At 45.3% G+C, this 26578-nt stretch overlaps 1 protein-coding gene across 1 annotated transcript; it reads left to right on the forward strand.

The window, feature by feature from the left end:
• Positions 1 to 5350: 5350 nt before the first annotated feature.
• Positions 5351 to 25759, forward strand: LOC138798771 (vitamin D3 hydroxylase-associated protein-like). Its single transcript, XM_069979356.1, has 15 exons — positions 5351 to 5609; positions 12378 to 12491; positions 12630 to 12773; positions 12889 to 13022; positions 13497 to 13703; positions 20416 to 20456; positions 21084 to 21208; positions 21303 to 21428; positions 21530 to 21627; positions 21851 to 21950; positions 22027 to 22070; positions 23471 to 23510; positions 24834 to 24942; positions 25033 to 25178; positions 25532 to 25759. The coding sequence occupies exons 1-15, from the start codon at positions 5403 to 5405 to the stop codon at positions 25646 to 25648; spliced, it is 1752 nt and encodes a 583-aa protein (XP_069835457.1). The 5' UTR covers positions 5351 to 5402; the 3' UTR covers positions 25649 to 25759.
• The last annotated feature ends 819 nt before the right edge of the window (positions 25760 to 26578 follow it).

Consider the following 26578-nt stretch of genomic DNA (forward strand, 5'->3'; position numbering starts at 1 on the left):
ATAGGGGAGAGAAGCCACTTAGTTTGCCCTAGCCCATGCCAGGAACTTCTTAAAAAAGTGCAGGAAAGACTCCTGAAACAAGAGATGCTGATCCCAGTAGGACAAAGCTACCATATTGAAAAGGTCTACGTATCCTACTGCACAGTGCAGGTCGACTGGGAATACTCGGCACCTTGCTACACCCAGATAACCAGTGATTGGGGCTCGTGCCACCCACCTAGGATGGGTTCTACAACACTATGGGGCAGAAGGCAGTCAGACATTGTCTAAACGTGAGTACGAGTATCACTTCCTTACCTAGTACAGGATCTACATTTGGCAAGGGCTCCTCTGGCAACCCCTCTCCTCTCAACTTCTAAAAAGCACTACTACTACTTCTACCAAAGCTCTCACTCTTTCCAAGCAATACTTCAAAATGTCCACAGCAATTAGAATTGCAGGTGGGTGACAGCAAATGTACCATAAGAAAAAAAAAAACAGATCGCTGATCTCAGGGAGACCAGCCAAACGATAACACTGCCGGCTGCTAGTAAAAGCACAGTGAAATCCTAGGTGCATTGCCCCCTGGGAAACATGAATATGCAAAAGAATAACCTGTGGAGCCTCACTGAAGAGTCTCGAAACACAGGACTAGACAGATATCCCTCAGGGAAGGACCCAGCCAAGGGGTGGCTCCTGTAAGGAAACCACCAAAACCACCATATTAGGTGGCCCTATAAGTCAATGTAATGACAAGGGAAAAACCAAGGCCAGGTATCCATCCACATACAGCTGTTTTGGGGTGTTGCCCCTCATCAGTGTGAAGCAGGATTCTGGCTAGGTGGGGGCAATGCCTAGTAAAGCCATAAGAGAAACAGATCGCTGATTTCAGGGAGACCAGCCAAAAGACAACACTGCCGGCTTCTAGTGAAAGACTCTTCAATGAGGCTCCACAGGTTCTTCTTTTACACAGCAAACGTACCAGGATCCAGTAATACTTCGCCAGATATATGACAAAAGGTTACAGCATTCCAAAGTCTTCAAGTGAAACTAAAGTGATTTATTTAACCCATGAACAAAACAATTACAGCAGTGACATTTCAGTCCTTTCTATGAGGACTTTTTCAAGCTAGTGAACACTCTCCCCATAAAAGATTATATACCACACATACACAAACACAGGTGTGGTTAATTGTTATAATCACATGATCAAAAGTGTTACAAAAATAGTAGTGTTTCATCAAAAATTCATTTTTTATAATACTGAGTGCAAAACATGACAAAAGATGACATCTCAATGTCAAAAAGTGTTCTGTGATAGTCCATGTGTAAAGTCCGATACAAAAGTATCAAAATGTCCCAAAGGCTATTACAAAAAGAGATGAGCAACAGTGTTCACCTTGCTATATACCTTGCTGTGCCAAAATCCATATGAAAGCATTATTTGTATGCTATTCACATAACGCAACTCTGTGCATGTCTGTCTGAACAGCGTCATATGATCAAACGTAACTGCCTCATGGATTGCTGGTACTCATTATGAAGCATAACTTAGTGCAGCTCCAACCCGTGCATAGGAAGCCACTTTGTAAGGATTTCTCCCACCGATCAAAAACCTGCAGGTCCCATTTCCTGTCTCACGGTAGGTAGAGCAAGAAATGAAGTCCAAAAGTCCTAGGTCCAAAAGTGTGAGATGCTCCCTACACAGATGTGTAATGTTCTAGGGCAGGTGTGCCAATATGTCTTCAGGTATTTCTGTTATGTGTCACATTATCACCACTTGATGTCTCACTTCTCTTATCTCTTGCACAGCTAAAGGTTTACAAAGGGGTTAACTATGTATGTGATGTGTCACTTTGTTGTCCAATCGTTAGCCTGGGTACCTCACACCACACAGCCTATGACATATTTAGGCTATGTTTACACAACGTATGAGACCGGCCGTTCCGTGACCCGTCCGGCATCAGAACACTCCACTGCACACTATGGAGCGAGCGGCCGGTTTGCTCCATAGTGTGCACTGACATGGTTTCCTGCAGCCGCTATTCACTGAATATTCATGTTAGTTGTTTGCGGCGACATGTCAGCTGTTTGCGGCAGCATGTCAGTTGTTTGCGGCGCCGCTAGGGGTCCCGGCTGGAGCGTTTACTATGTGTATACGTTCCAGCCGGGATTTCATAGAAGACAAGCAACCTATCTTTTTGTAAAAAGTATGTCTGTTGTTGCCAATTGCAACAACGGCCGTACTTTTACGAAAAGATGTTGTGTGAACATAGCCTTAGGCCTTGTTCTTTCTAGTAGTTTTCCCGCCAATGGAAGTGTAGTCCCGGACCCCATTACTTAAGCCTGGTTAGTTCCTGGGTGGGGGTCTTCTGGTTGAGAACTAGTAGAGGAGAGAGAGAGAAAAGTATGCACTGTTAAGCACCTAAAAAGGAGAGGAGTCCAGGAGCATCCTAACCCACACTGAGAACACGTCTAAAAAGCGCAGGGCAGTATCCTGAAGACAAGAGGAACTAGCCTGGATAGGACAAAAATCCTTAAAGAAGGTCTACGTATCCTATGTCGCAGTGCAGGTAACTGGGACACCCCCGGACACTTAGCTAAGCCTAAGACATTGACAGGATGGGTCATTCAACACAGTAGGGCACAAGGTGGTCCGACATAGTCTAAACAAAGTATAAAGTACAAAGTATATTTCTTCAGGTTCCGGTAGAGTACACAGCTACATTGGGTTGGGGCTCCTTCAACAAACTCTTCTCCTCTACTCAACTCTTTAAGCACCATTACAACTTCCTCTCTTCTACTCCTCGTCAAGCACAACAAGTTCCAGCACTAAAGTTTATGTCAAAGATCTATTCTACAAAAGTGTCTTGTACTACTGAAGAACTCTACAGTAAAGCTGTTCTATCTTTACAACACTGTCACACTTTGTACCACCAGCACCCATACACATAAACCGCACACCTTGGGTTATTTTTCCCCTCTCTGTGGGTGGCGTACCGATAGTCCAGGTGGGTCAGTTGCCACTCAGGACTACCGTGACAAAAGCCCAAGGGACCCACTACAACCCCGCAGGTCACCGAGCATTGGGGAACATAGCCAGCCACATAAACAAAGCAGGTACCAACATCACACCTGTGTGCTGGAGAAGCACTGGCGTCATGACAATACCACCTTTGGCTGAGCCGACACAACCACCAGTAATAACATTACCCGGTGGCTTACCGTATACCTATACCCCACTATTACAGAGACTATGCACTGCTAAGTCCAAAGGTGGGGTAACTCGGGACACCTTGCCTACATTAGGGGTGACATTTCCTACCAAAATGAGGGTGCTCGCAAAAAGGGGGATTTGCACTTCTGAATTTGAGGACTTTGTTGCAAATCACTTTGCTAATATAGTAAAACTAAGTAAATTCCAACACTGCCCTAAAGGTCTAGGCCCTACTCCCTCTAGGTCGGCCAATTCTAATGGGCGGCGAAGGGGCCCCCTATGTGCTGATGACGTCACGGAGGGTGGGGCTAAGAGGCACAGTTGCTGTGAAGCCCCACCCACTTAGCACAATCTGCAGATTATAAAAGATCACTTTTTACTTGAACAAGCACCTTGACGTATGATGTAAAATAAGGTATGAAAACTGGTAAATTTACACCTGTGTAGAGGAGTCAGAATGCATAAAGGGGGTGACAGTGTCACTTAAAGCTTTTGGCATCATGTTATGGAGCAGAAGGATTTGAGCAGATCGATATATATCTTAAGGCCCTATTACACCAAGCGATTACCGTTCATATTTGGCCGATTTTTGCTTGATGTACAATGTCGGCTGACAGCTACAACAATAAAGACGGTCTTCTGGCAGTCACTCTGTGTAATAGGAGAGCGGGAGGCAGACCGCTGCTATCTCCAATGGGCTTCTCGGGCGATCTAAAGATCGTCCAGGCAGACCCTCCCGCAGCTTCCCGTGGCCCCCCTTCTCCACCCTGCTCTATGCCGGTGCGTGTAATAGCGCCGACAGCAAGTGGGGAACGACGAGCTAGGGAGCGCCCTTTATATATAGCTCTATGGCCGACTCCATTTTTTTCTGGGCCCTTGGGCGACAGAGCCTCAGTGGGCACCTTTGTGGAGCAAATCATGTGGACACAGTAAAACAGCAGGCCCCTTCTTTGATATTTATATCTGCAAAGTTATCATTTTATATACTATTTATTATACAATGAGAGTGTTCAAACAATTCTGTTCTCAAACCACAATATTCCCCCAAAGATTTGTTCAGTACTCTCGCTATCAGAACAAAACTGGAGTAAATAACTGATGGCTAAACTGGACTTGATATACAGTTTTTTAGTAATGGTATGGTGGTATTACTCACTACGTGATAAAGGTGTGGTGGTAATATTTATTTCTTATTTACTGATATTATTGGTCTTGGTTTACTGGATGTGGACGCTGGTAAAACAGACCTTGTCTATCACTGAACCCACTTTTTCCTTTAAATCCAAAACCACCCCTGATGGGCCCAACCCCCCAATGAGGACACAAATACCTGTTTGGATGAAATGGCCACTGTAGCCTTTTATCAACAAAACAACAAAAATTATCATAAATAATATACATAATAAACATATCAGTAAAAAAAACACATGAATAACATCCTGCCTAAACCACTGACAGGAGAGGGTCCTTGAAGCTCCAACAGCCAACCACAATGCTATCCAATTTTGTATTTGCCCTCAGTCGCCTGATTCTGGCTCAGGAGCCCTCCCTAAAAATGATGAGAAGGTGGTTAAAAACCACACCACTCCCCATAACACCACACTGACGGGAGCTCAAATATCAAAATTTTCCAGGTGATCCAGTACATCGGGGGATTCCTTTCCCATGTACCCCCCTCCATCGATTTCTAAAGCCAACACCAAGGACCCCCGGACCTGCAAAATCTGCTTTGTCAAAATTATATTTCTCAAACTGAATAACTTAGGGAGGATGGGTGGGACATGCCAGCTCTCTACTCATGAGTGTTACATGAGAAGGAGATGGTCCTATTTATACCCTCTACGCCCTTCCCCATACCCACCGCCTAGCAGTTCCCACTCTTTCATTGCCCCCACACAGTTTTCAACCCCTTCCTGGCTGTTTAACCCCATCATGGCGGCTTACCATTATGGGGTCACATCAAGCCTTACTGTGGCAGTGTGATGGTGTGGTTTGAATCCACTGCTGCAAGAAATCTGCATTGTGACATTACCCTATGATTATGTGAACATCTATGGGGCATGTTATGGGGCGTGGCTAAGCCAGCATAACACCTTGCTTTGAATGTCCTTGTCTGGGATATTGGGAGGTTTTAATGAGTCACCTAAAGGACGGATATATGAAATGAAATTAGACCTGTGGTGCTGAATCAATCAGACTGTGCAGAATGCAGGAGAAGGTGGCTGCTGTCCTCTCTGAGCACCTCCTGGAGTGTAAGCTCTTGGTAACTGCCAGCTGCGTCTTGGCTGCATCTTTAATTGGCCTGGGATGGAGGAAGAGACGGCAAATCCACGTGAAAATAGAGAAAGAGAGGAAGAGGAGGGAGGAGAGCGTGCGGCTGATGAGGAAGGAAATAGAAAAATATCATAAGCAGGTACCATGGGCTTTAAAGGGAATGTATTGCTTAGATTGTCTTTTACTGATTAGAGCCAGATACTGAAACAAAATATAAGACAGCGCTCCATAGCATAATTCAGACTGGGCTAAAGGGGTGAAAGTAAGCACATAGAACTCTTACCTGAAAAAGTTTGTGCTGGTATAAGGCACAACTCTTACTGTGAATGAACCGCAGCCACTCCCGACTAATCCCCACAGGAATTAAAGACAGTCAATATCCTTCTCCACTCCAAGGCGGGTAAAACAGGCGCAGGTCCAAGAGGTAATAGTGATATAAAATATCATAAAAATGTATTAAAATAATTATGCCAACGACACAACGTGTTTCCAGACCGGTCCGGTCTCTTTATCAAGTATCTAATTAGACACTTGATAAAGAGACCGGACCAGTCTCTGAACGCATTGTGTCGCTGGCATAATTCTTTTAATAAATGTTATGATATTTTATATCACTATTACCTCTTGGACCTGCGTCTGTTTAACCAGCCTTGGAGTGGAGGAGGATATTGACTGAGATAATGAAACAGGCTCTGCCATGGCTCGGGGCACTAGTTGCAGATATTGCGTGCAGCTCATGGGCTCTAGTGTCTTGAGGGCAACTTGTCACGGTGACCAGGAGTGATAATACCCACCCTCCGGAAATAAGGGCACAAGACCTTGGTAGAACTGGTGTGAGGTACAAGTGCAGGTGTGGTGTCCCACCACGGGTGTTGTTATTGGTTACACCCTTCTCAAAAGCCTGTACTTTTAAGTATAAGTGGTAATGTAGCAATACCAGAGTTTTGCCACAAGATGTCGTTGTTACAACTATGTATATTCAGATATTGCACGGCTGTAGTGATTAAAGGGTTATTGTTTTGTTTATGTACCACATGGATCTGTACACCAATGAGAGTTCTTTCTTCTTCTCACCTATCATGTCTCTCTTTACTTTTACACATGCACTCCTCACCCACTCACAGCACAGTTTACACATGCTGTAGGAAGGAAGTCACATAGGTAGAGGAAGGGTAGGGTTTTTTGCCTTTAGACTCTATAGAGGTAGGACGCTCTACACAGTTTCTCTTCAAGTAACTCCACTCCACACTATGCAGTGTTAAGCTACTACTAGAAAGAACAAGTCAGGGATCATCCTAACCCACGCCATGGACAAAGAGGAACACAGTGCAGGACAGTATCCACAAAGAAGTAAAGGAACTGATCCGGATAGAGCAAAGTTGCTAGAAGCCTATGCACTATCTTGCAGCGCAGGTGTAATCAGAGAACTCTGACCACTCTGCTCATCCCAGGTAACAAGGTCTGGGGCTTGTGTCACCCTCTAGGACAGGTAACCCGACACTGGTGGGCAATAGGTGGTACAAAGACCAAAGAGTCAAAACACGGCACAAGTATTCTCTCTAATCTCAAGTATTCTTCTATTTCTACCTCTGAAGTTCCGGTAGAGCACAATACTACTTGGGTTGGGACTCTCTCGGCATCCTCCTCTCTACTCTTCTGATACTCTTTTCTACCTCTCATCACGCAACTCAGTCAGCACGGCTGAATCACTCCTTCAGATCTGGACTCTAAAGTATTAAGTAACTTATCAACTGTTAAGTATTGTATCAAGGCAAAGCTGTATGACCTGCTGCCTATATCAAGTATCCTCACACTAAACAAGATTATGGGGGAGATCTATCAAACATGGTGTAAAGTGAAACTGGCTCAGTTCATTTTACAAAGAGTCTGTGAGTAATGAAAGGTGGAATCTGATTGGTTGCTAGGGGCAACTGGGCCAGTTCTACTTTAGACCATGTTTGATAAATCCCCCCCTATTTATACTATAGACACAGACACCGACACAGCAAATACACCTTACTTGGGTCATCTCCCCTTTCTGTGGGTGGCAGTGCCAATCGTCCGGGTGAGTCACTACTCCACTCCGAACCACCGTGATAACTACCCAAGGGACCCTGCAACAGCCCAGCAGGTCACTGTCCACAAGGGAACAAGGTATAGCCAGCCCACTAAAATAAAAGCAGATGTGCCACCATACCTGTGTACCCTACCGGAACTGGCGCCACAAAAGGGCAAAGCTATATTTTGGCCAACTACTACACCAGTGGAGTCACGTTGTACCAGCTAACCTGTAACCGTCCGTCTGTCCCTGCTTACCAGCATGGCAGTCACCACACAGGTGCAAGGTGTGGCGCAAGAGATGAGTCCAACACTTAAACAGGAGTTGAGCTTTACTTAGGATAACTTCAGTGCAAAAAAACAAAACAAAAACAATACTTTAGACATACCTTTAAGGTAGACTTGAGAGAGTAGGAAAAGAGAAGACTTGTGTGCGAGGGTAGTGTAAAGGCTGGATAGGAGCCCTTGCCCAATTAGTGTCAGTACTTTTCCAGGGTGTGTGTTGAAACTGCTTGAAGAAGAACTTCTCGTACTCACATATAGATATTAGTGTATATCTGACTGCTTTCTGCCTACACAAGCTCAGAGACCACCATGTGAGGTAGTACGAGTCCTAGGTCTCTGTCTCTAGGTTGAACTCTCATTGAAGATTTTCCAAAGTGGATGAGCATGCATCATGTTTGACTTACTGGGGATCAGTCCCTTTGCCTTTCCTTAGGGGGTGTCCTGACTGAAGAATCCACGGCATAAGCAAGGGTTGGTCCTAGTCACCCGGTTACCCCACTTTAGAAGTTTAGCACTGCATAGTGGGTGCTAGTCTAGCCTAAAAATGGAACACACCTCTCCCTTCTCTGGCTAGAACACAACTTACTAATGGTGGTTTTAAACGGAACGATGTATCGTTCGAATTTGCACGATAACGGTCGAATTGGAAAGATAATCGTATGTGTAAACGCAGCGAATGATCAAGCGGTGAGCGAAAAATTATTCATTTTGATCTTTCAACAAGTTCTCAAATCATCGTTGATCGTTCGCAAAAAATTCGCAGATCGTTCAGTGTAAACAGTCTTTCAACGATTTCCCCTATGTGTGAGATAGGCTTAAGCGATCGCAAAACGATCGCAAAACGAATATTCCGTACGATGTATCGTTCCGTCTAAACGCCGATCGTTATAAAAAAAAATTGTTCATTCAAAATCGTTAATCGTGCAATTGGGCGAATTGTCGTTCCGTGTAAAACCACCATAAGGGCCCTATTCCACCGGACGATTATCGTTCGCATAATCGTTAACGATTAACGATCTCAAACAACCGCTATTGCGAAAGATCTGAAACCGTTCACTCATTTCCATGGAACGATAATCGTTACTTATGATCGTATTTGAGATAATTTTTTCTTCGCTATTTACTCGCTATTGCGTTCGTATCTACAGCGAATGACCGAACTATGTCTTATTCAATGCGAACGTTTTGCGAACGTTTTGCGAACGAGCAACGATAAAAATAGGTCCAGGTCTTATAAAGTGATCAACGATTTCTCGTTCGGTCATTAATCGTTAACTGCATTTCAACCGAACCATTATCGTTTAGATTCGAACGATGTAACGATAATCTGAACGATAATCGTCCGGTGGTATAGGGCCCTAAGGGTGAGAGAGAGAGTGAGCAGGGTAGAGTGGAGGAACCTGTGATTGATCAACCATAGCTAAACCTTGTGGACACCTAGTGGCTGGAGTGGAAAGCACAGCTACCAGCACTTGGTGTGACACCTGAGAGAGTTACATTCTGACAGGTGGTTAAAAGCTTAGTGACCCCTGTACTGGGACACCACAGTTCTATTTTTCTAATCTTTTCTATTTACTGATTGTATTTTTTTTTGCATTGTTATGGGGGCTGCCATTTAGTGACATGCTTTGAAGGATGTCTGAGGATCAGAAGATGGCTGCTCACGGCACTTACTTCCTGAAATATTGCACGAAGGGTAAATAAAAGCTAAATTTTTCTTCACTGGAGTGCTGTCTCAGTCTTTAAGTTTAGATTATCGTGGATGTGTTGTTCAGTGCAGCGAGGCGTTCAACTAAAGAAATATTACTATTCTCTGAGTTGTGCTGCTGTACCTGTAGTAACTGTGCAACTCTTGGACATTACTTTGCCCGCCTGTGATTTTGTGGTGGAGTTCTAAGCTAATTGTTTTTTTTCACCTGTGGCACTTGTGGTATTTGCCTGACAGCTCGCCAGAGATGGTGTATGGCTGCTGGTGCAGATAAAATATGACAAAGTCTCAGATATAAAAATAGAACAACTTTACTGTAAAGTCTTTCAGCAAATACAATACACTTCAGTAAAATAGATAAATCATCACACAGACTTTAGTGCTTGAACTCGTTTGTGCTTTTGCAGGTGCTTAGAGAAGTAAGTAGAAGAGAGGTAGTTGTAGGGGTGTTTGAAGAGTTGAGTAGAGTAGGGTAGAGGAGAAGAGTTGGTCGAAGGAGCCCTGACCCAGTGTAGCAATGTACTCTGACGGAACTTTAGAGAATACTTTGTAGTGAGACGTTTACTTGTACCTGTGTATATATGGTGCTGCACTGCTCGACCGGTCACCTACTAGGTTGTTATGGGTGACGCCACATCTGTGGTGGTTAGAAGGTCGGTAGTGCGGTACAGCTTAGCCGGGGATGGTTCTGTCGTGATGCCACTGCTAACTCAGCACACAGGTGTGATGGTATACCTGCTTTTAGTTGTGGCTGGCTGTATTGATCCCCAATGGTCGGTGACCTGCCTGGTTGTGATGGGTCCCTTTGGCTCCTGTTACAGTGGTCCAGAGTGGGGAGATGACCCACCCAGATTGTCTGTACCATTACCCACAGAAAAGGGAGAGTAACCCAAGGAGTGTGTAGCTGGTATGTGTAGGTGCTGGTGCAATGATCACTGAATCTCAGTAGAATAAAAAAAATGGCTTTACTGATCTCTTGCAATTCAGGATAGTTTGGCAATAGATAACTTCTGTTATACAGACTTGGGTTCACTGGATCTGTGCTGGGAGACACTCTAAGGGGGAGATTTATGAAAGGGTATAAATATACACCTGGTGTAAACTGCCCACAGCAACAATCACAGCTCCTCTTATATTTTACCAGAGCTGAAAGCTCAGCTGTGATTGGTTGCTGTGGGCAGTTTACACCAGGTGTATATTTACACCCTTTTATAAATCTCCCCCTCAGTGTTTAGGTAGAGTAGCAGTGCTTGCGTAGCTTAGTGTTGAGCAGTGAAGAGAAGAGTAGAGGAATTTGTCAGGAGAGCCCCAACCCAGGGTAGTAGTGTGCTTTCCCAGAACTTGTGAGAGGAGAAGAATACTTGTGAGAAGAGAAGAATACTTGTGCCTGTGTTTCACTAACCACCTTCTGCCCTGCAGTAGCAGGGGACCCGCCCTGCTAGGGTGACACAAGCCCCAGACTAGGTTACCTTGCCGAAGAGTACGTAGACCTTGGTAACGGTTGCTTTGCTCTATCCGGGTCAGTTCCTCTACCTTAGGATACCGCCCTGCACTTTTAAGAGAGGTTCGTGGTGTGGGCTGGGGTGATGTCTGACGTTTCCTCCTGTAGGAGTTTAACACTGCATAGTGTCCATACATGTTCTCCATACACGTGTGTCTCTGACCTCCAACACAATTCAACTAGACTGTCCTGGACAGGGAACCTGGCAGAGCCAGGCCCTGGCTAAGTTCAGCAGGGATGTCTGTTCTGTGTGTGTCCTACTCCTTGGAGAATCAGAGGGAAACTGATGCTACACTTCCTCTCCCCAAGTGACTACTTCCTACAGGGTATGTAAGAGTCCCTGTGAGTGGTGGAGAAGACAGTGTGCGTACTAAGAAGCATAGAGATAGGTAGAGAAGAAAGAAGTATCTTCACTGGTCCACAGAATCACATAATACAAAGAAACAGTAACCCCTTAGTGACTACAGCTGTGCAACACATATATACAAGTTTAGACATAACACTAACATCGGGTGTCAAAACTCACAAACACCTTAATCACCACCTTACATTTGAGTACAAGGCTTTTGCGACTGGTGCCAAACAAGGAACACCCGTGGTAGGACACCACATATAGACTATATCTGACCACCTTTTGCCCTACAGTGTCGAGTGACCCATCCTAATAGGGTGATACAAGACGCAGCCATGGTTTTCTGGGCGAAACTAAGTTTCTGGGAGTGTCCCAGTTGCCTGCACTGCAATATAGGATAAGTAGACCTTCCTTTGGTAGCTTTGTCCTATCCAGGCTATCCAGGCTTGTGTTTTAGGATACTGCCCTGCACTTTTTAGACTTGTTCTCGGCGTGGGTTAGAGTGATAATAGAATAGAAATACAATAGAATACAATAGAAAGGAATTGTTTCCTCGAGATGAATGTGAACAATTACTTAGCGTGCTCTGTCATCTTTGAAGAGGCCATTCCATAGGGAGCTGCTATTGTCTGATATTGGTTCTATCTATACACTTGTGTCACCTGTCACTGTATTGATATGCAGATCAAGTTACAGCCTCCTCCTCTTTATCATCATAGACAGAACAGGAAGTCTCTGTGCCCGCATCCCAATTAAACAGAAATTAAGTTTATCTGGCCGGTACGGCAGTCCCAGCTGGGATGAACTTCACTTTACTGACACCGGCCATTCTGTGAGACTGATTGGAGGTGATGGTTGTAGCATCTCACTTACAGCTCATTCTTGGCATCAAAATGTAAAACAATTGTCTGATAACTGCAGATACAAGCTGTGCACTTAATATGATCCCCATAACTTTACTTCCCCAAGTGATTGCATCTGATGACATTATTTGTTCTTCCAGAATCCTGGAGTGGATAGCAGGGGGATCTTGAAGCTGACCTTACCGGAGCTGAGTGAGAAGCTGAGGGATGGCGCCCTGACCCCTGAGAGCGTCCTCTACTCCTACATAGAGAAGGTCAGTGGTTCTATATGTTTCCTTTTCTTTTAGGCTCAAATAAGGGTTCCTGCTTGTTCCAGTCTGTCAGATTTGGCATTCTAATTGTGGTTGTTTCTCAGGCTCACATGTGGGGTTCTGCTTGTTCCCATCTCTCAGGCTCTAGAAGTGAACGACGACCTGAATTGTGTGACTGTTTTCCTGGGTGACTGTGAGTCACAGCTGAAGGGGCTGAGGGATCGTAGTGTCAGGGGCCCCCTGTATGGCATCCCGGTCTCTATAAAGGAACATATTGGCTATCAGGTAATGGCCTCTCACCAGGACAGCACTTCTTCCCATGTAAATAGATTGTAAACTCTAAAAAGGAGGATTGTGGTGGATTAGGGGGCTCCTCACGAGATCTGGGGTGCATTTTCAGGGTCACCCCTCCACCTGTGGTCTGGTTCAGTATCTGGATGTCCTGGAGGAGGAGGACAGTGTCATTGTCAGCGTCCTAAAAAAGCAGGGGGCCATCGTGTTCACCAAGACTAATGTCCCCCAGACTGTGCTGAGGTAAGTATAGGGTATAACTGACCCCTCCCCTTCTGTGGCTCCTGGCACCCCATCCCCCATGGCTGCTGACACACGTCCCTCCTGTGGATCCTGACACCCCCCTTCCCTGTGTCTTCTGGCTCTCCATCATTGTGACCTCTGACCTCTCTCCCCTCTATGGTTCTTGACACCTCCCCCCCACACACACACACACTCTGTGGTTCCCAACTGCCTCCTCCCTCCCTGTGGCTCCTGACTCCCAACTCCATGTTTTCTGTGATCCCTCCCCCCTCCCCACACACCACCTCTCTGTGGCTCCTGCCTCTTCCCTCCTTCTCTCTGTGGCTTCTGACTCCCCCCACCTCTGTGGCTCCTGACCTTCATCAACACCCTCCTCTGTGGCTCAAACTCCCCTCCTCTCTGTGGCTTATGACCCGCTAACTTCAAACCCTTCCTTACTCACTATAATCCATGACATCCACATTTCTCTTCCAGCTGTGAGACCAGTAACCCGATATATGGAAAGACATTAAACCCCCACAACAAGGCCAAGGGGCCCTCAGGATCCTCTGGAGGGGAGGCGGCACTGATTGGGGGTGGAGGCTCCATACTTGGCATTGGCACAGACCTTGCTGGCAGCATCCGTCTCCCATCTAGTGCCTGTGGCATCGCTGGATTCAACCCAACTCCAAACAGATTGAGGTGAGGACAAGGAAACCCACTGCATCCATATTACATAAGGGACATTTTGTGTAGTATGGTCTTTGTATGGTGGTAAAGTGACTGTGGTACTGTTGTGATTTGTCACCAATTTCTACAGTAAAGGAGAGACAGCATGGTCCATGTGTGGTGGCTAGTACGGCAGCTGGTTGGTGCGGCACCTCAAGGGAGCTTAGGGTCACTTGGGCACTTCTCACAGTGGCCTGGAGTGGTGTTAGACACACCCCAGGCTGTTGGTATCGTCACAGCACAGAGAGATAGATTAGCCCAAGTGTACAGAGATGTGTAGGGGCAGGCGCTTAAAGAGTAGACCAGAGTCCTGTGCGTTTTGGCAAAAATAGAACACTTTACTGAAAAGTAACTCAGTGTACACTTGATACACGTGATACAGTACAAATCTTTACAGAGAAGTAGAAGTTGAAGTAGAACCAGTGCTTGTAGTAGTAGGTGCTAGAGTAGTAGTAGTAGAGAGAGAGAGGAGAGGAGTTGCCAGAGGGGCCCTGCCCAATATAGTAAGTGTGCTATGCCGGAACAGGTGAAGTAACAGAAGAGATGAAAGAGAATACTTGTACTCATGAATGACTGTGTTAGTCATCTTTAACCGCCTTATGCCCCCTAGTTGCGGGCTACCTGTCCTAGGTGGATAATACGAGCCTCAGTCGTCGATTATCTGGTTGTAGCAGATTTAGGATTACCCAGTCTACCTGCACTGTGCAGTAGGATATGTATTCCTTTCTTTACGGTAGCTTTGTCCCACTGGGTTCAGTTTCTATTACTGTAGGCAACTGCCCTGCACGTTTTAGAGAGGTTCCTGGTCGTGGGCAAGGTGTTTCCTGTTTGGCTTTTCTCCCCTTTGTGGAGTTTAGGATTTAGCCCTTACTCTATGTGACCCCCTTATAGTATATATAGATGCCCCCACTGCACCCCCCTTCCCCTTATAGATGACCCCCTCTACCCCCATTATAGATGCCCCCTCTCCCCCCCCATTATAGATGCCCCCCTCCCCTTATAGATGACCCCCTCTACCCCCATTATAGATGCCCCCTCTCTCCCCCCCATTATAGATGCCCCCCTCCCCTTATAAATGGCCCCCACTCCCCCCCCTTGAAGATGGCCCCCTCTTCTCCCCCCCTTATAGATACCCCCTCCCCTTATAGATGGCCCCCTCTCCCCCCCTTGAAGACGGCCCCCTCTTCTCCCCCCCTTATAGATACCCCCTCCCCTTATAGATGGCCCCCTCTCCCCCCCTTGAAGATGGCCCCTCTTCTCCCCCCATTATAGATGACCCCCCTTCTCTTCCCCCATTATAGATGCCCCCCTTCTCTTCCCCCCATTATAGATGCCCCCCCTTCTCTTCCCCCATTATAGATGCCCCCCCTTTCCTCTATGCTAAGCAGTATTTAAAAACAAACAAACACACAAACTCACCTGAAAACCCGCTCCCCCGGCGATCCTCTTCTTCTTCAGGCGCTGTCCCCGGCTGATGCGCGGCTGCCGGGGGTGTCCCGTCCTATCCCCGGCAGCGCGCGCATCAGTGAGCTCCCTGTACGCCGGGGCTGTGACTTCTGACACAGGAAGCGTCTCTGACGTGCACTTCCTGTGCCGGAAGTCAGGGCCCCAGGCAGCCGGGGGCCCGGACGAGCCCGCTCTTGTGACCGCAAGCAAATCAATGCTTGCGGTCACAAGAGCAATTTAAGGGGGGAGCAGTGCAGTGGCAAGGGGGGGCCCTCGCGGGCCCCCCCTCGTAGCGGGCCGGGTCGTAGCGGCGACCGCTGCGACCCTGGTAGCTACGCCACTGGATGTGACCAGAGGGGTGCATTTCTTTTATAACTTGACAAGCTTTGCTGTGGTGCCCACAAGGAGGACAGATTTGTGGCTGGCTAACCGTGTTTGCTGGTGGACTAAGGTGTTGGGGTTGTTCTTCTCTGATGCATTACAGGATTGGGGGGGGGGGGGTGAATGTGTGGTGAATGTACTCGAGAAGACTTCACCCTAGGTTAGATTGGCAAAATGGTTGTAACATGTAAGTCATACAGTGGTGATTCCAGCCAGAAGCCCACAAAGAGTTTAGTGACTGCAGGAGAGTCTTTGCACAGCTATAGTCTCTTCTCACCAGACTACTCTCCCTCTTGGAGCAGGAACAGGATGTTAGAGATGATTTCAGTACAGTGCTGTGCTCATTCTAGACTTCAATAAATGGAACTAAATGTAGACTCAGTGGTAAAGCCAGGACTTGGACACTTGCATGCAGAAGGCTTAGCTGGAAACAGGGTGACTGAACTAGGCTTTAATATTGTCTCCTCACAGCCTAGCAGACTTACACCTCCTCCTTTTTAATTGGTCTAGCCAGGATAATTAGAATAATCCAGCCCTCTGGAAAAGCTTGGTTGCAGTGACTGGTTTTTACATGGGATAAAGGGCTAACCCATAGTTGCTGATTTTGGGTGTGGTTTTTAGGGGTGTGGCTTGTCACTCATTGTTTACTTTTCAGAATTTTCCCGATTTTGTCCTCATTGTATGGTCTTTACAGTTAGGACAATACCTAAAAGCAGAGAGTATATCCCAGACGTCAGTATCAGGCCACGAGCATATTATAGACTTCAGTATCAAAATGAGAAAAGTAGGCAGCACCCCAAAATTTTAACATCACACCAGGTGCGCAAAGTTTCAACCATGGGGCCATGTAAGGGCTTAGTTTTTCTTGGAGAAAAGGGTATTTTGTAATGGCACCTTTCAATCTACCAAAAAAATGTATGACAGAACCCCATAAATTATAGGGTGAAATTAAAAAAAGAAAAGAGCAATTACGGAACACAATGATATGCATGTTTTCATAACTTTTCTGATGTTTTACAAATTTTTTTATTTATAATTAAAATGGCCCTATTGTGACTCTTTCATTTTGTCACCTACGGGGTGCCATGATCTCTAGTTTTTATTAGTGTCATATTTGTGTAGATGGGACGCTATGATCACTTTTTCCTATTTTTTTTAACAAATGTAACAAAAAATCAGCAATCCTGGCAGTTTTTTCTCCCCTCTTTTCATTTACAATGGTAATTGTGTGGGAACTATATTGTTACAGTTTAATAGATCAGACAAGTACGCACGCTGTGATATAAATATGCTCATTTATTTATTTATTTTTACACATTTTATTTGTATTTTGGGAAAGGAGGGTGATTTGAACTTTTATTTGGGGATGGACTGCGTCCCCTAGGGGACTATTACCTGTAATCATTGGATTGCATATCCTGTTCAATGCTTTATTATTGCATAGCATTGGTCAGTATTATAAGCGCTCCTCTCATAGAGCCTGCTTGAGGCAGACTCTATTTGAAAAGCACCGATCGGACCACACAGAGGTAAGTATTAGACCTCCTGCAGTCAGTAAAAACTATCAGGACCCCTGCAATTACACTGTGGGGGTCCCAATCGGCAAGTGACAGGAGCTGCTCCTGTCACTTACACCCAAAGGGTTAATAATGGGCAAAAGCGCAATTGTTGCGGCCAATCATTAACAGTGAGGGCCCGGGTGCTGATAGTAGCTGGTCCTCACCCGCTTTGAAGCAAAATCAGCAACGGAGCTCGCTTCATAGTTCCCCAATAAAAGCATGGCATTTAGGTACGGCATGGGTCGTCTTGGGGTTAATGAGTTCAACTTGTGTGTGATGGGATTAATTAACATTCATATGGTATTGTAATATGACACACTTACACTTACTTGGGGTCCTATTCAACGGGCCGAGGAGGGCCCGATCAATGATGTTTACTGGGCCTATTCCACGGCCTGATGATCGTTGAGCGAGGGTTACAGGGATGTCGTTACCGATGTCCTTGCAGCATCATACATTACCTGTCCAGGCTTCTTCTCCGCGCTGTCTTCATCCCCGGGTCCCGCGTGCTCTATCTTCAGAATGGCCGGTCAGCTGACAGGCCACACTCAGCCAATCACAGGCGGCGGCGGTCCCGGCCTGTGATTGGCTGAGCGCTCCGTCAGCTGACCGGCCATTCTGAAGATAGAGCGCGCGGGACCCGGGGATGAAGACAGCGCGGAGAAGAAGCCTGGACAGGTAATGTATGATGCTGCTTGTCAAATTGTCGGTCGCCCGCCGTGCACCGCTATTCAACCATAGCGATGCGCGGTGGGGGAACGAGGATTTTAGGTCTGGCCCTAAATGAACGATCAGCCGATGACACGATCATCGGCTGATCGTTCTCTCTATTTCACCGAACGATAATCGTCCGAATCAGGGCAAATGGGGCCGATCCGGCCGATTATTGTTACTGTGAAATAGGGCCCTTACTCTCGGATGTATTGATAATGGATTCACGCTGTATCATTTTGTATACAATGCTTTTTTGCACATTTTTGTCATAAATAATGCATCTCTATATGGTGGTTTGAATTTGTAACACACACACACACATATATATTTATATATACACACAGTGGTACCTTGGTTTAAGAGTAACTTGGATTAAGAGCATTTTGCAAGAAGAGCTCACAGTTTTTCAAAATTGTGTCTTGGTTTAAGAGCATTGCTTTGGTTTAGGAGCTCCCTATACTGGGTGGGAGGCGGAGTGAGGAAGAGGTATGGTTTTCATAGTGGGGTCTACAGCCCTGTACTCTGACCCAGGAAGTCTCCCTTACCTTCCAAATCATGGCAGATCCACTTCAGGCTGGAGCTTGCATCAGGGGACAGGACTGTGGAGGTAATCTCTTCTTAGCTGTAACCCCTCTCTCCCTGGACAGAGAGTGCTGCATGTATTTGCCCATATACAGTATGTCCTGCTCATTCCTTAATGCTCCCTGCAGTATCCGTCAGCCCTTGTGTTTCCCATCCTCTCCATTCCTGCTATAATGTTCCTACACTTACATTCAGCTATACACACTGCTGTATAGAGAAGTTTATGTCACTATCCTTCTGCACAGCTCTGTGATTCTCACTTCCTAATTGGTCCATGCTGAACACATGCTCCTTCCACACTGCTGTCATGTGACCACACAGACCTCTGACAGTAGCCCTGCTTCTCTATTATGGGGATCTGCATGTCCATCCTGTATCTACAAACTGCTGCTTTTATGTTTGTGCACTTACTATACATTATACTCAACATGCTATAGTGCTATACTGTACAGTAACTTATAATATAACATATTTAGCTGTTTCCTAATGTTTGTTTCACCTGTTTTATATGTTATTCAGAATAGAAAATTATTTTTGAGATGTGGAACTAATTGTCTACATTTTGATGATTTCTTATGGGAAAATTTGCTTTGGTTTAAGAGTGGATGTGGATTACAAGCATGGTCCCGGAACGCATAATGCTCGTAATTAAAGGCACCACTATATATATATATATATGTGTGTGTGTGTAAAGGAAACTTCGTGCACCTGGTGTGATATTAAACAAGATTGATATCGCAAACGAGATTGTTTATTATTAACCTGAAATCATTCACCATATTACACAGAATGATAGTCCTTAGTTACGATTCTTATGCTACGTTTACACGGAACGATTATCGTGCAAGTTTTGCACGATAACGATCGCTTTTGAGCAATAATCGTTCCGTGTAAACGCAGTGAACGATCAAGCGATAAGAGAGAAATCGTTCATTTTGATCTTTGAACATGTTCTCAAATTGTCGTTCGCAAAAAATTTGCAGATGGTTCCGTGTAAACAATCGTACACCGATTTAACCTATGAGTGAGATAGGGTTAAGCGATCGTAAAACGATCGCAATGCGATTTTTCCATACGATATATAGTTCCGTCTAAACGCTGATCGTTATCAAAAACACATTGGTATTTCTAAATCGTTAATCGTACGATTGGGCAAATTATCGCTCCATGTAAACGCAGCATTACAATGATCAATACTATGATCGTTTACTCCATCTGATCCCAACAAAAGAAGGAACGATTTGGAATCACACTGAACGATTAGTGAACAAATGCGGAATTACAGAGAACGATTAGAGATGATTTTAGGGTCAGATGTAAATCAACGATCAACGACACATGAACGATTTTTTGATCGTTGACTGCAATTACACAGGTCGATTATCTTTTAAATTCGAACAATATAACGATTTTCCACACAATAATTGTCCCATGTAATAGGACCCTTAGTAACACAGAAGATTGTCGGCAGTAAAAGACAACTGGGTCCATCTAGTCTGCTCTTTTAGTATTTTCCTTCTTATTATCTTAGGATAGATATATGTTTATCCCAGGCAGGTTTAAATTTAGTTACTGTACCTACATTTAGTTACTGATTTACCTACCACATCTGCTGGAAGTTTGTTCTCTTTAAGTAAAGTAACATTTTCTTATTGCGTCTGATCTTTTGCCCAACTAACCTCTGACTACGTCTCGTTGTTCTTGAGTTCATTTTTTTTTTTTCTAAAAACCCTTCTGGTGCATGGGTACCAGGACACTGCACATATACCCATCCTCAGCACCCTCTCAACTCACAATCCATTCTTTCTCCCATAGAAGGAGCTGATCTCATTCACCCCAGTTACACAGTGCAGGGCTTTAACACAAGTCATATCCATTGATGATGGAGGAGGTCTGTGCAAGATTTTTTGCTGCTCACGTTGATGTCCAGCAGTCATAATCTACCCCAGGAAAGTGTGGTAAGGTGGCATTATGTTGCTGATAAAGTTTCCTTTATGTTACAGCATTCATGGCATCCGTCCCTGTGTCGATGGAATGACTGCAGGTAAACATGGGATATTTGGGTCAATAGTGGAAGATTCTAGTGTCTGGGGTATTGGGATTTGGGCAACTAGGTTACTACAGGAAGAGTGCAGCTTGTCTATAGCCACAGGGTGAAGGGGCTGGGTTCTTCATCAGTGATGGCTGTTATTGTGTCTTTGGGGTCAGGTGGGATGTCTGAGGTGTAGACTGATGGCAGTGATATTGTCTGTGTCGACAGGGTGGGGGACCTATGTGTAGACTGATGACAGTGATGGTGTCTACAAGTTCATGGCGGGTCATCATAGGTGTAGACTGATGGTAGTGATGGTCTCTGTGAGGGGTCCTAAGTGTAGACTGTGGGCAAATGATGGTGCTTTATGAGGTTATGGTGAGGGGTCCTAGGTGTAAACTGATTGCAGTGATGGTGTCTGTGTGGTCATGGTGGTCGGTCCTAAGTCAAGACTGATGGCACTGTTTGGTCATGGTGGAGGTGTACTAGGTATAGATTTATAGCAGTGATGGTGTCTGGGGGGGAGGGGGTTATGGTAAAGGGTCCTAGATTTAGATTGATGGCAATAATTGTGTCTGCTGGTCATGGTGGTGGGTCCTAGATGTAGACCGATGGTACTGATGGTTTCTCTTGTTTCAGTGCCTTTGTGTGTCGGGCCAATGGCAAGAGATGTAGACAGTCTGGTGCTGACCATGAAGGCTTTATTGTGTGATGAACTTTTCAAGCTGGACCCCAATCTTCCTCCCCTTTATTTCAATGAAGAGGTAATAAGGGTCCATTTTGGCCTGTGCAGTTGTTATCAAATGAATGTACTATGTTTCCCCTGATCGGCCCCTCACCTCACTTCTTGTTCTGCAGAAGTTCTCCTCAGTAGCTCCTCTCCGCATTGGATACTATAAGGAGGATGAATTTTTCCAGCCCAATCCCAGTATGAGGCGAGTTCTCCTGAAGACCAAGAAGCTTCTGGAGGAGGCCGGACACCAGGTAATTCTTAATCCCTGTCCCTCTGTGTACCAGGGACCCTACCTCTGTAGTGGATATTTTTTCCTAATTTGCTCCTCTATAACATTTTGCCTTCTCCTCAGCTTGTCCCCTTCAGTCCTCCACGAGTGGATTTTGCCTATAACATGTTCCTGAAGACTACTATTTTCGGAGATGGAGGAAAAACGGTAGGAGACAAATTGTAAGTAATACTCAAGGGAATAAGGATCCTGCACCTCCAGTGGTGGAGACCATGATGCCAGCAGAGATCACATATGTGTTGCAGTGGCCCCTCTGATAGGAGACACTTACCCCTACACAACTCAAGGATATTTTCCATTACAGAAACCTTCATCATATCAACCTTGTGGTATAGAGGCCCTTCCCTCTGGGACGCATTTTTAGAACATCTGTTTCTGTTTCAGCGACAACAACATTGTGGATCCCAACATGGAGGAGATTCATAGGCTCTACAAAATGTCAAGTGTTGTGAAGCGATTCCTTGCCTTCTGTCTGCGGCCTATAGTGAGTACAGGATACAGTCCTACAGCTATTGAGCCTTCTTTACTGTCTATATTATAATATTCCATATGTTCCACAGTTTCCTCAGATGTCCAGGACCCTTCTTTCTGCTGTTGGTGCCAGGTGAGAATTGTCTCCATGCACTGAACTTTAGAAACATTTGGCATTGCCAGGTGAGGGGCAGATGGTCCCTCAGAATCTACAGATGGTTCTTCAACTATGCAGCATCTCCTGCTAGTCCTATACACCGAGATGGTCATGCCATATGCCGTAACCCAAGGTAGCCAGGTGGTATTAGCTAGGGCAGGTGGTGTGCCTCTTCAGTTCATGTCACAGAGCCTAAGTGGTATGTGCCCTCCCTGGGTCCCAGACACATGTTGAAGTTAGTGTAGGTGCAGGTGTTGTGCAAGGAACTACAGAGTCCAATGTTTACTTTTAAACTTCCTAAAGGCATGGTACAGAATAAGTCACAGTCATTTTCAATACAGTGGAGAAAACACAATAGATAAGTTGCTGACTGAGATCCCTTGTAGTGAGCTGGTTACTTGGAATACTTTTGAACAAATCACTGCCTAGCGCAGGTATAATGTATAGAAGATTTGAGACTTGTGATAAATCACTGCTAGACTGAAGAATAATACTTTTGAGAAGTTTTGAGTAAAGTCTCTGATTACTGGGAGAATAAAGTTGACTTGACTGGCTTGACCACAGTGGTGACATTGGTCTATCTCGAGGGGGTCCTATCTAGACACTCAGATACTCAGCTGTGAGCTCTCTATCACTCACTCACTTACCTGGGCCCCATCTAGTGAGTGAAGCTAGCCACCAGGGAGACCCCTATGTTGCAGCAGAGTTCTCGGCTTTACATGCCCTTATCTAACTGCTGTCGGTTGATCCCTGTCTCAGTGATCAGGAGGTTTGAAGAATATAGGCACAGTGTAGATAGACCTTGATTTGCTCATCTACAGTTGCCTTACCACCGGTTTCACTAGCACCACATGGCTATGTTTAAAAATTCTTGCATAAAGAATATAGTCTCTAGCTATAAGGTCCCAACAGGTGGGTCCTGGTCTCCAGGCTAGGCCTTGGCAAAATACTTTACAAAAAATACTTCTTTTGGCTCTTGGATTGGCTCTCAGTCTGTAAAACAGACAGTGGCATATACAGGAAAATGCATGAAAATTAGCTTTGCCAAGTAGTACATAGATTATAGTGAGACATCTAGTGGTGGGAGTGCGGAATGCTACCTTCACCCCAGAGCATATACACACAATACTACCTACCTACACACTCATAACACAGCAGTGGCACATCTGCTCTCAGACGCTGCACATATCCAGGTAGGAATATTTCCCCTGCAGCGGTTTCGGTAATTGTCACTGGTAATACAGTCCACCTGATTGGCAAAGCATATTCTGACGGGTCCTCCTCTATAAGCTTGTTATGCCTTAATACGTTATAGAAAAACATAGGGGGCAACAGTGCATCTTTTCTCCATTTATATATCTCTTCTCCCCCTTCAGGACAGTGACGGATTGTTGGGTGGACCAGGTGGCTCTGCAGGTATGTTACATATTTACATAGTTGGTACAGTTAAAAAAAGACACATGTCCATTAAGTTCAACCAAGGAGGGGATGGATGGAGGGAAGGGGGATGGATAAATTCTACAATCTACACATATGCATTTATGTTATTATGGTCTAAGATTGTGTCTAAGCCTGTTGTGAAGCCCCGTCCTTTCTGTGACCAGATCCGGGGATAGACTATTCCAAAGATTCACAGTTCTCATGGTAAAGTATGCTTGTTGCCTCGGATATTGAACCTTTTTTTTCTCCAGGCGGAGGCAGTGCCCCCTTGTCCTTTTGAGGGGGTCTTACCCGGAACATTTTTTCCCCATATTTCTTGTAGGGGCCATTTATATATTCAAATAAATTAATCATATCTCCCCTTAAACGTCTCTTCTCCAGACTAAACAAATTTAATTCTTTTAATCTCTCCTCATAACTAAGATGCTCCATTCCCCTTATTAGTTTTGTTGCCGCCTTTGTACCCTCTCCAGCTCTAGGACATCCTGTTTATGAATCGGGTTCCAGAACTGGACAGCATACTCCAGATGAGGCCGCACCAAAGCTTTATAAAGTGGTAATATTATATCCCTGTCCTGAGAGTCCAGGCCTGTTATATAAATGCCAATATCCTGCTGGCCTTAGAAGCAGCTGACTGACATTGTGTGCTGTTCTGTAGTCTATTATCTACAAGTACACCCAGATCCTTCTCCATCAGTGACTCTCCCAGAGTAACTCCCCCCAGGACATATGATGCATGCGGGTTATTAGTACCCAGGTGCATAACTTTACATTTATCCACATTGAACTTCATTTGCCTAAGTGGATGCCCAAAGCGGACATCTGCACATCTTCCATAGACTGTACTTGACTACAAAGCTTGGTGTCATCTGCGAAGATAGAAACATTGCTGTAATTGAATCCTCAATATAATTATTAAACAAGTTAAACAGAAGGGGTCCCAGTACTAACCCTTGGAGTACACAGCTTATTACCGTGGACCATTCAGAGTAGGAATCATTGACCACCACTCTCCGGGTACAGTCATTAAGCCAGTTTTCAATGCAGTTAAAAACTAAACATTCTAAACCCATAGGAGGACATTTATTAAGACTGACGTACGTGTATGCTAGTGAAAGCACCACCCCATTCACACATTAGGTTGGTCTGACAACCCCTGTCCTTAGTAAAACCATGCTGGTTCTCACTTATAATACTATTGTAAAAGGGTGAAACAACCAGAGAGATGTAACTGTGTATAGTAATATATATAATGGGATTGTTAGTTCTTGTGTTTTCAGGATTATCCTTGTCTTTCAGGATTATCGCAGAGAATTCATCAGTGAGTGGAGGAAGCTGCGTCTGGATGTGGTTCTGTGCCCTGTGTTGGGTCCGGCCTTTAACATTGGCTATTATGGGCGATTGCTTGGTAAGCATATGGTGCCCCCATCATCAGCGGTTTGAATGTTGTCAGTCCCTTAGATCATGGAGCAGCACTGACCCTGGTTTCACCCCCCAGCCCCGATCTCCTATACCATGCTCTACAACATCGTACAGTTCCCAGCTGGAGTCGTCCCTGTTGGTTCTGTCACTGCAGATGATGAGGAGAAGCTAAAGCATCACAGAGGGTACAGCAATAACCCCTGGGACAAGCTTTTCAGAGAGGTTAGTGCAAGGCATGAGGAAAGGGGCCATTGTACTTGGTGTTACTAGTCCTATATGACCTACAACACTACGGGTGACTAAGTCTTGATAACATTCTGTATATGGAGAGGTGTGTGTTGTTGCTTGTGGGGTTATGTTTGAGGTGGGTCTGTCTTCTGTGCCCTTTGGTCACCCTTTGTGTATAATGGGGGGTATCTTCTTCCCCCTTTGGTGACCCTCTGTATGTAATGGTGAGGTAGTGACTCTCTTTTGCGTCCCATGTTGACTCTGTATATTTAATGGTGATTTAATTGTGATGGAAGTCATTCTCTTCTGCCACCTCTAATAAACCTCTATATGTACTCTCTCTTCAGGCAGTTGCAGATGGGGTGGGCCTTCCCCTGTCCATTCAGTGTGTGGCGCTCCCCTACCAAGATGAGCTCTGCCTGCGCCTTATGAAGGAAGTAGAGACCCTCAGCCATCGGCCATGATAATGGACTGTCTGATGGGGGGTGGTGTATAATGCTCGGTGTGGTGGGGTCACAAACTTGGCTCAACTGTCAGGGGTTTAATGTGTTACACATTATATGTAATAAATACTTGGCAATGATTTCTCCTCATGGTCTTTACCTACAACACGTACAGCAAAAACCTGGGTGATTAGCTGACTTCTGCTGTGTGCCGCCACACCTCCCATTTCCCTAAATAAACACAAAAAGGGGGAGGTTGGTCCCCAGATGTCTGCTCCAATTTTCTGTAAAAAGTAAAAGCTGCCCAGTATAATGCATGATAACACCATGTAACGGCTCCGATAAATCTTCCTTCCCCAGCTCAGTTGGAGCATGATCATCACAAGCATGTATTGAGTATCCTGCAAGGGGACTTCAGCTTCCATGGTCCCAGGGGTATGGTGGATCTGGATGGTGGCTATTGAATATATGGTAGGTATTCAATAAATATTAGTGTCATTCTCAGATACAGCTAAAATTAATTTACCAAAATTTGAGTGTGTCTTTTGCAGAGGGTTAGCTTAGTTATCTTATCCTGCCAGGCAGACGAAACAACCATAATCATAATCTCAACTCCTCTGAGCTCTACTTCTCTAAAGGTCCTCAGTACAGCTCCTGTCTTGTAAAGTCTACAGCCCGCTATCAGCTATTGTACAAAGTATTTCTATAGTGAAGAAGATTTATTTATGCTAACGGGACTCAGTGGTTATTGCTCTAGCACCTACACAGTAGAGACCACATCCTTGGGTCATCTCCCCTTTCTGTAAGTGGCGGTACCGATAGTCCAGGTGGGTCACAACTCCACTTCGGACCACCATGATAAGTACCCAAGAGACCCCCTCACAGCCTGGCAGGTCACCGACCACAGGGAAAAGAGTATAGCTCACCACTCTAAACTAAAAGCAGGTGTGC

Source organism: Dendropsophus ebraccatus, chromosome 8 (genome assembly GCF_027789765.1).
Source record: "Dendropsophus ebraccatus isolate aDenEbr1 chromosome 8, aDenEbr1.pat, whole genome shotgun sequence".
Classification (NCBI taxonomy): domain Eukaryota; kingdom Metazoa; phylum Chordata; class Amphibia; order Anura; family Hylidae; genus Dendropsophus; species Dendropsophus ebraccatus.

Excerpts from the sequence above, each read along its gene's own strand:
- LOC138798771 (XM_069979356.1), top strand. The coding sequence starts at position 5,403 with ATGCAGGAGAAGGTGGCTGCTGTCCTCTCTGAGCACCTCCTGGAGTGT. Across the intron at positions 21,951-22,026 it reads CCTTCTGTCTGCGGCCTATA|TTTCCTCAGATGTCCAGGAC; the intron begins GTGAGTACAGGA and ends TATGTTCCACAG. Across the intron at positions 23,511-24,833 it reads TGGACCAGGTGGCTCTGCAG|GATTATCGCAGAGAATTCAT; the intron begins GTATGTTACATA and ends CTTGTCTTTCAG.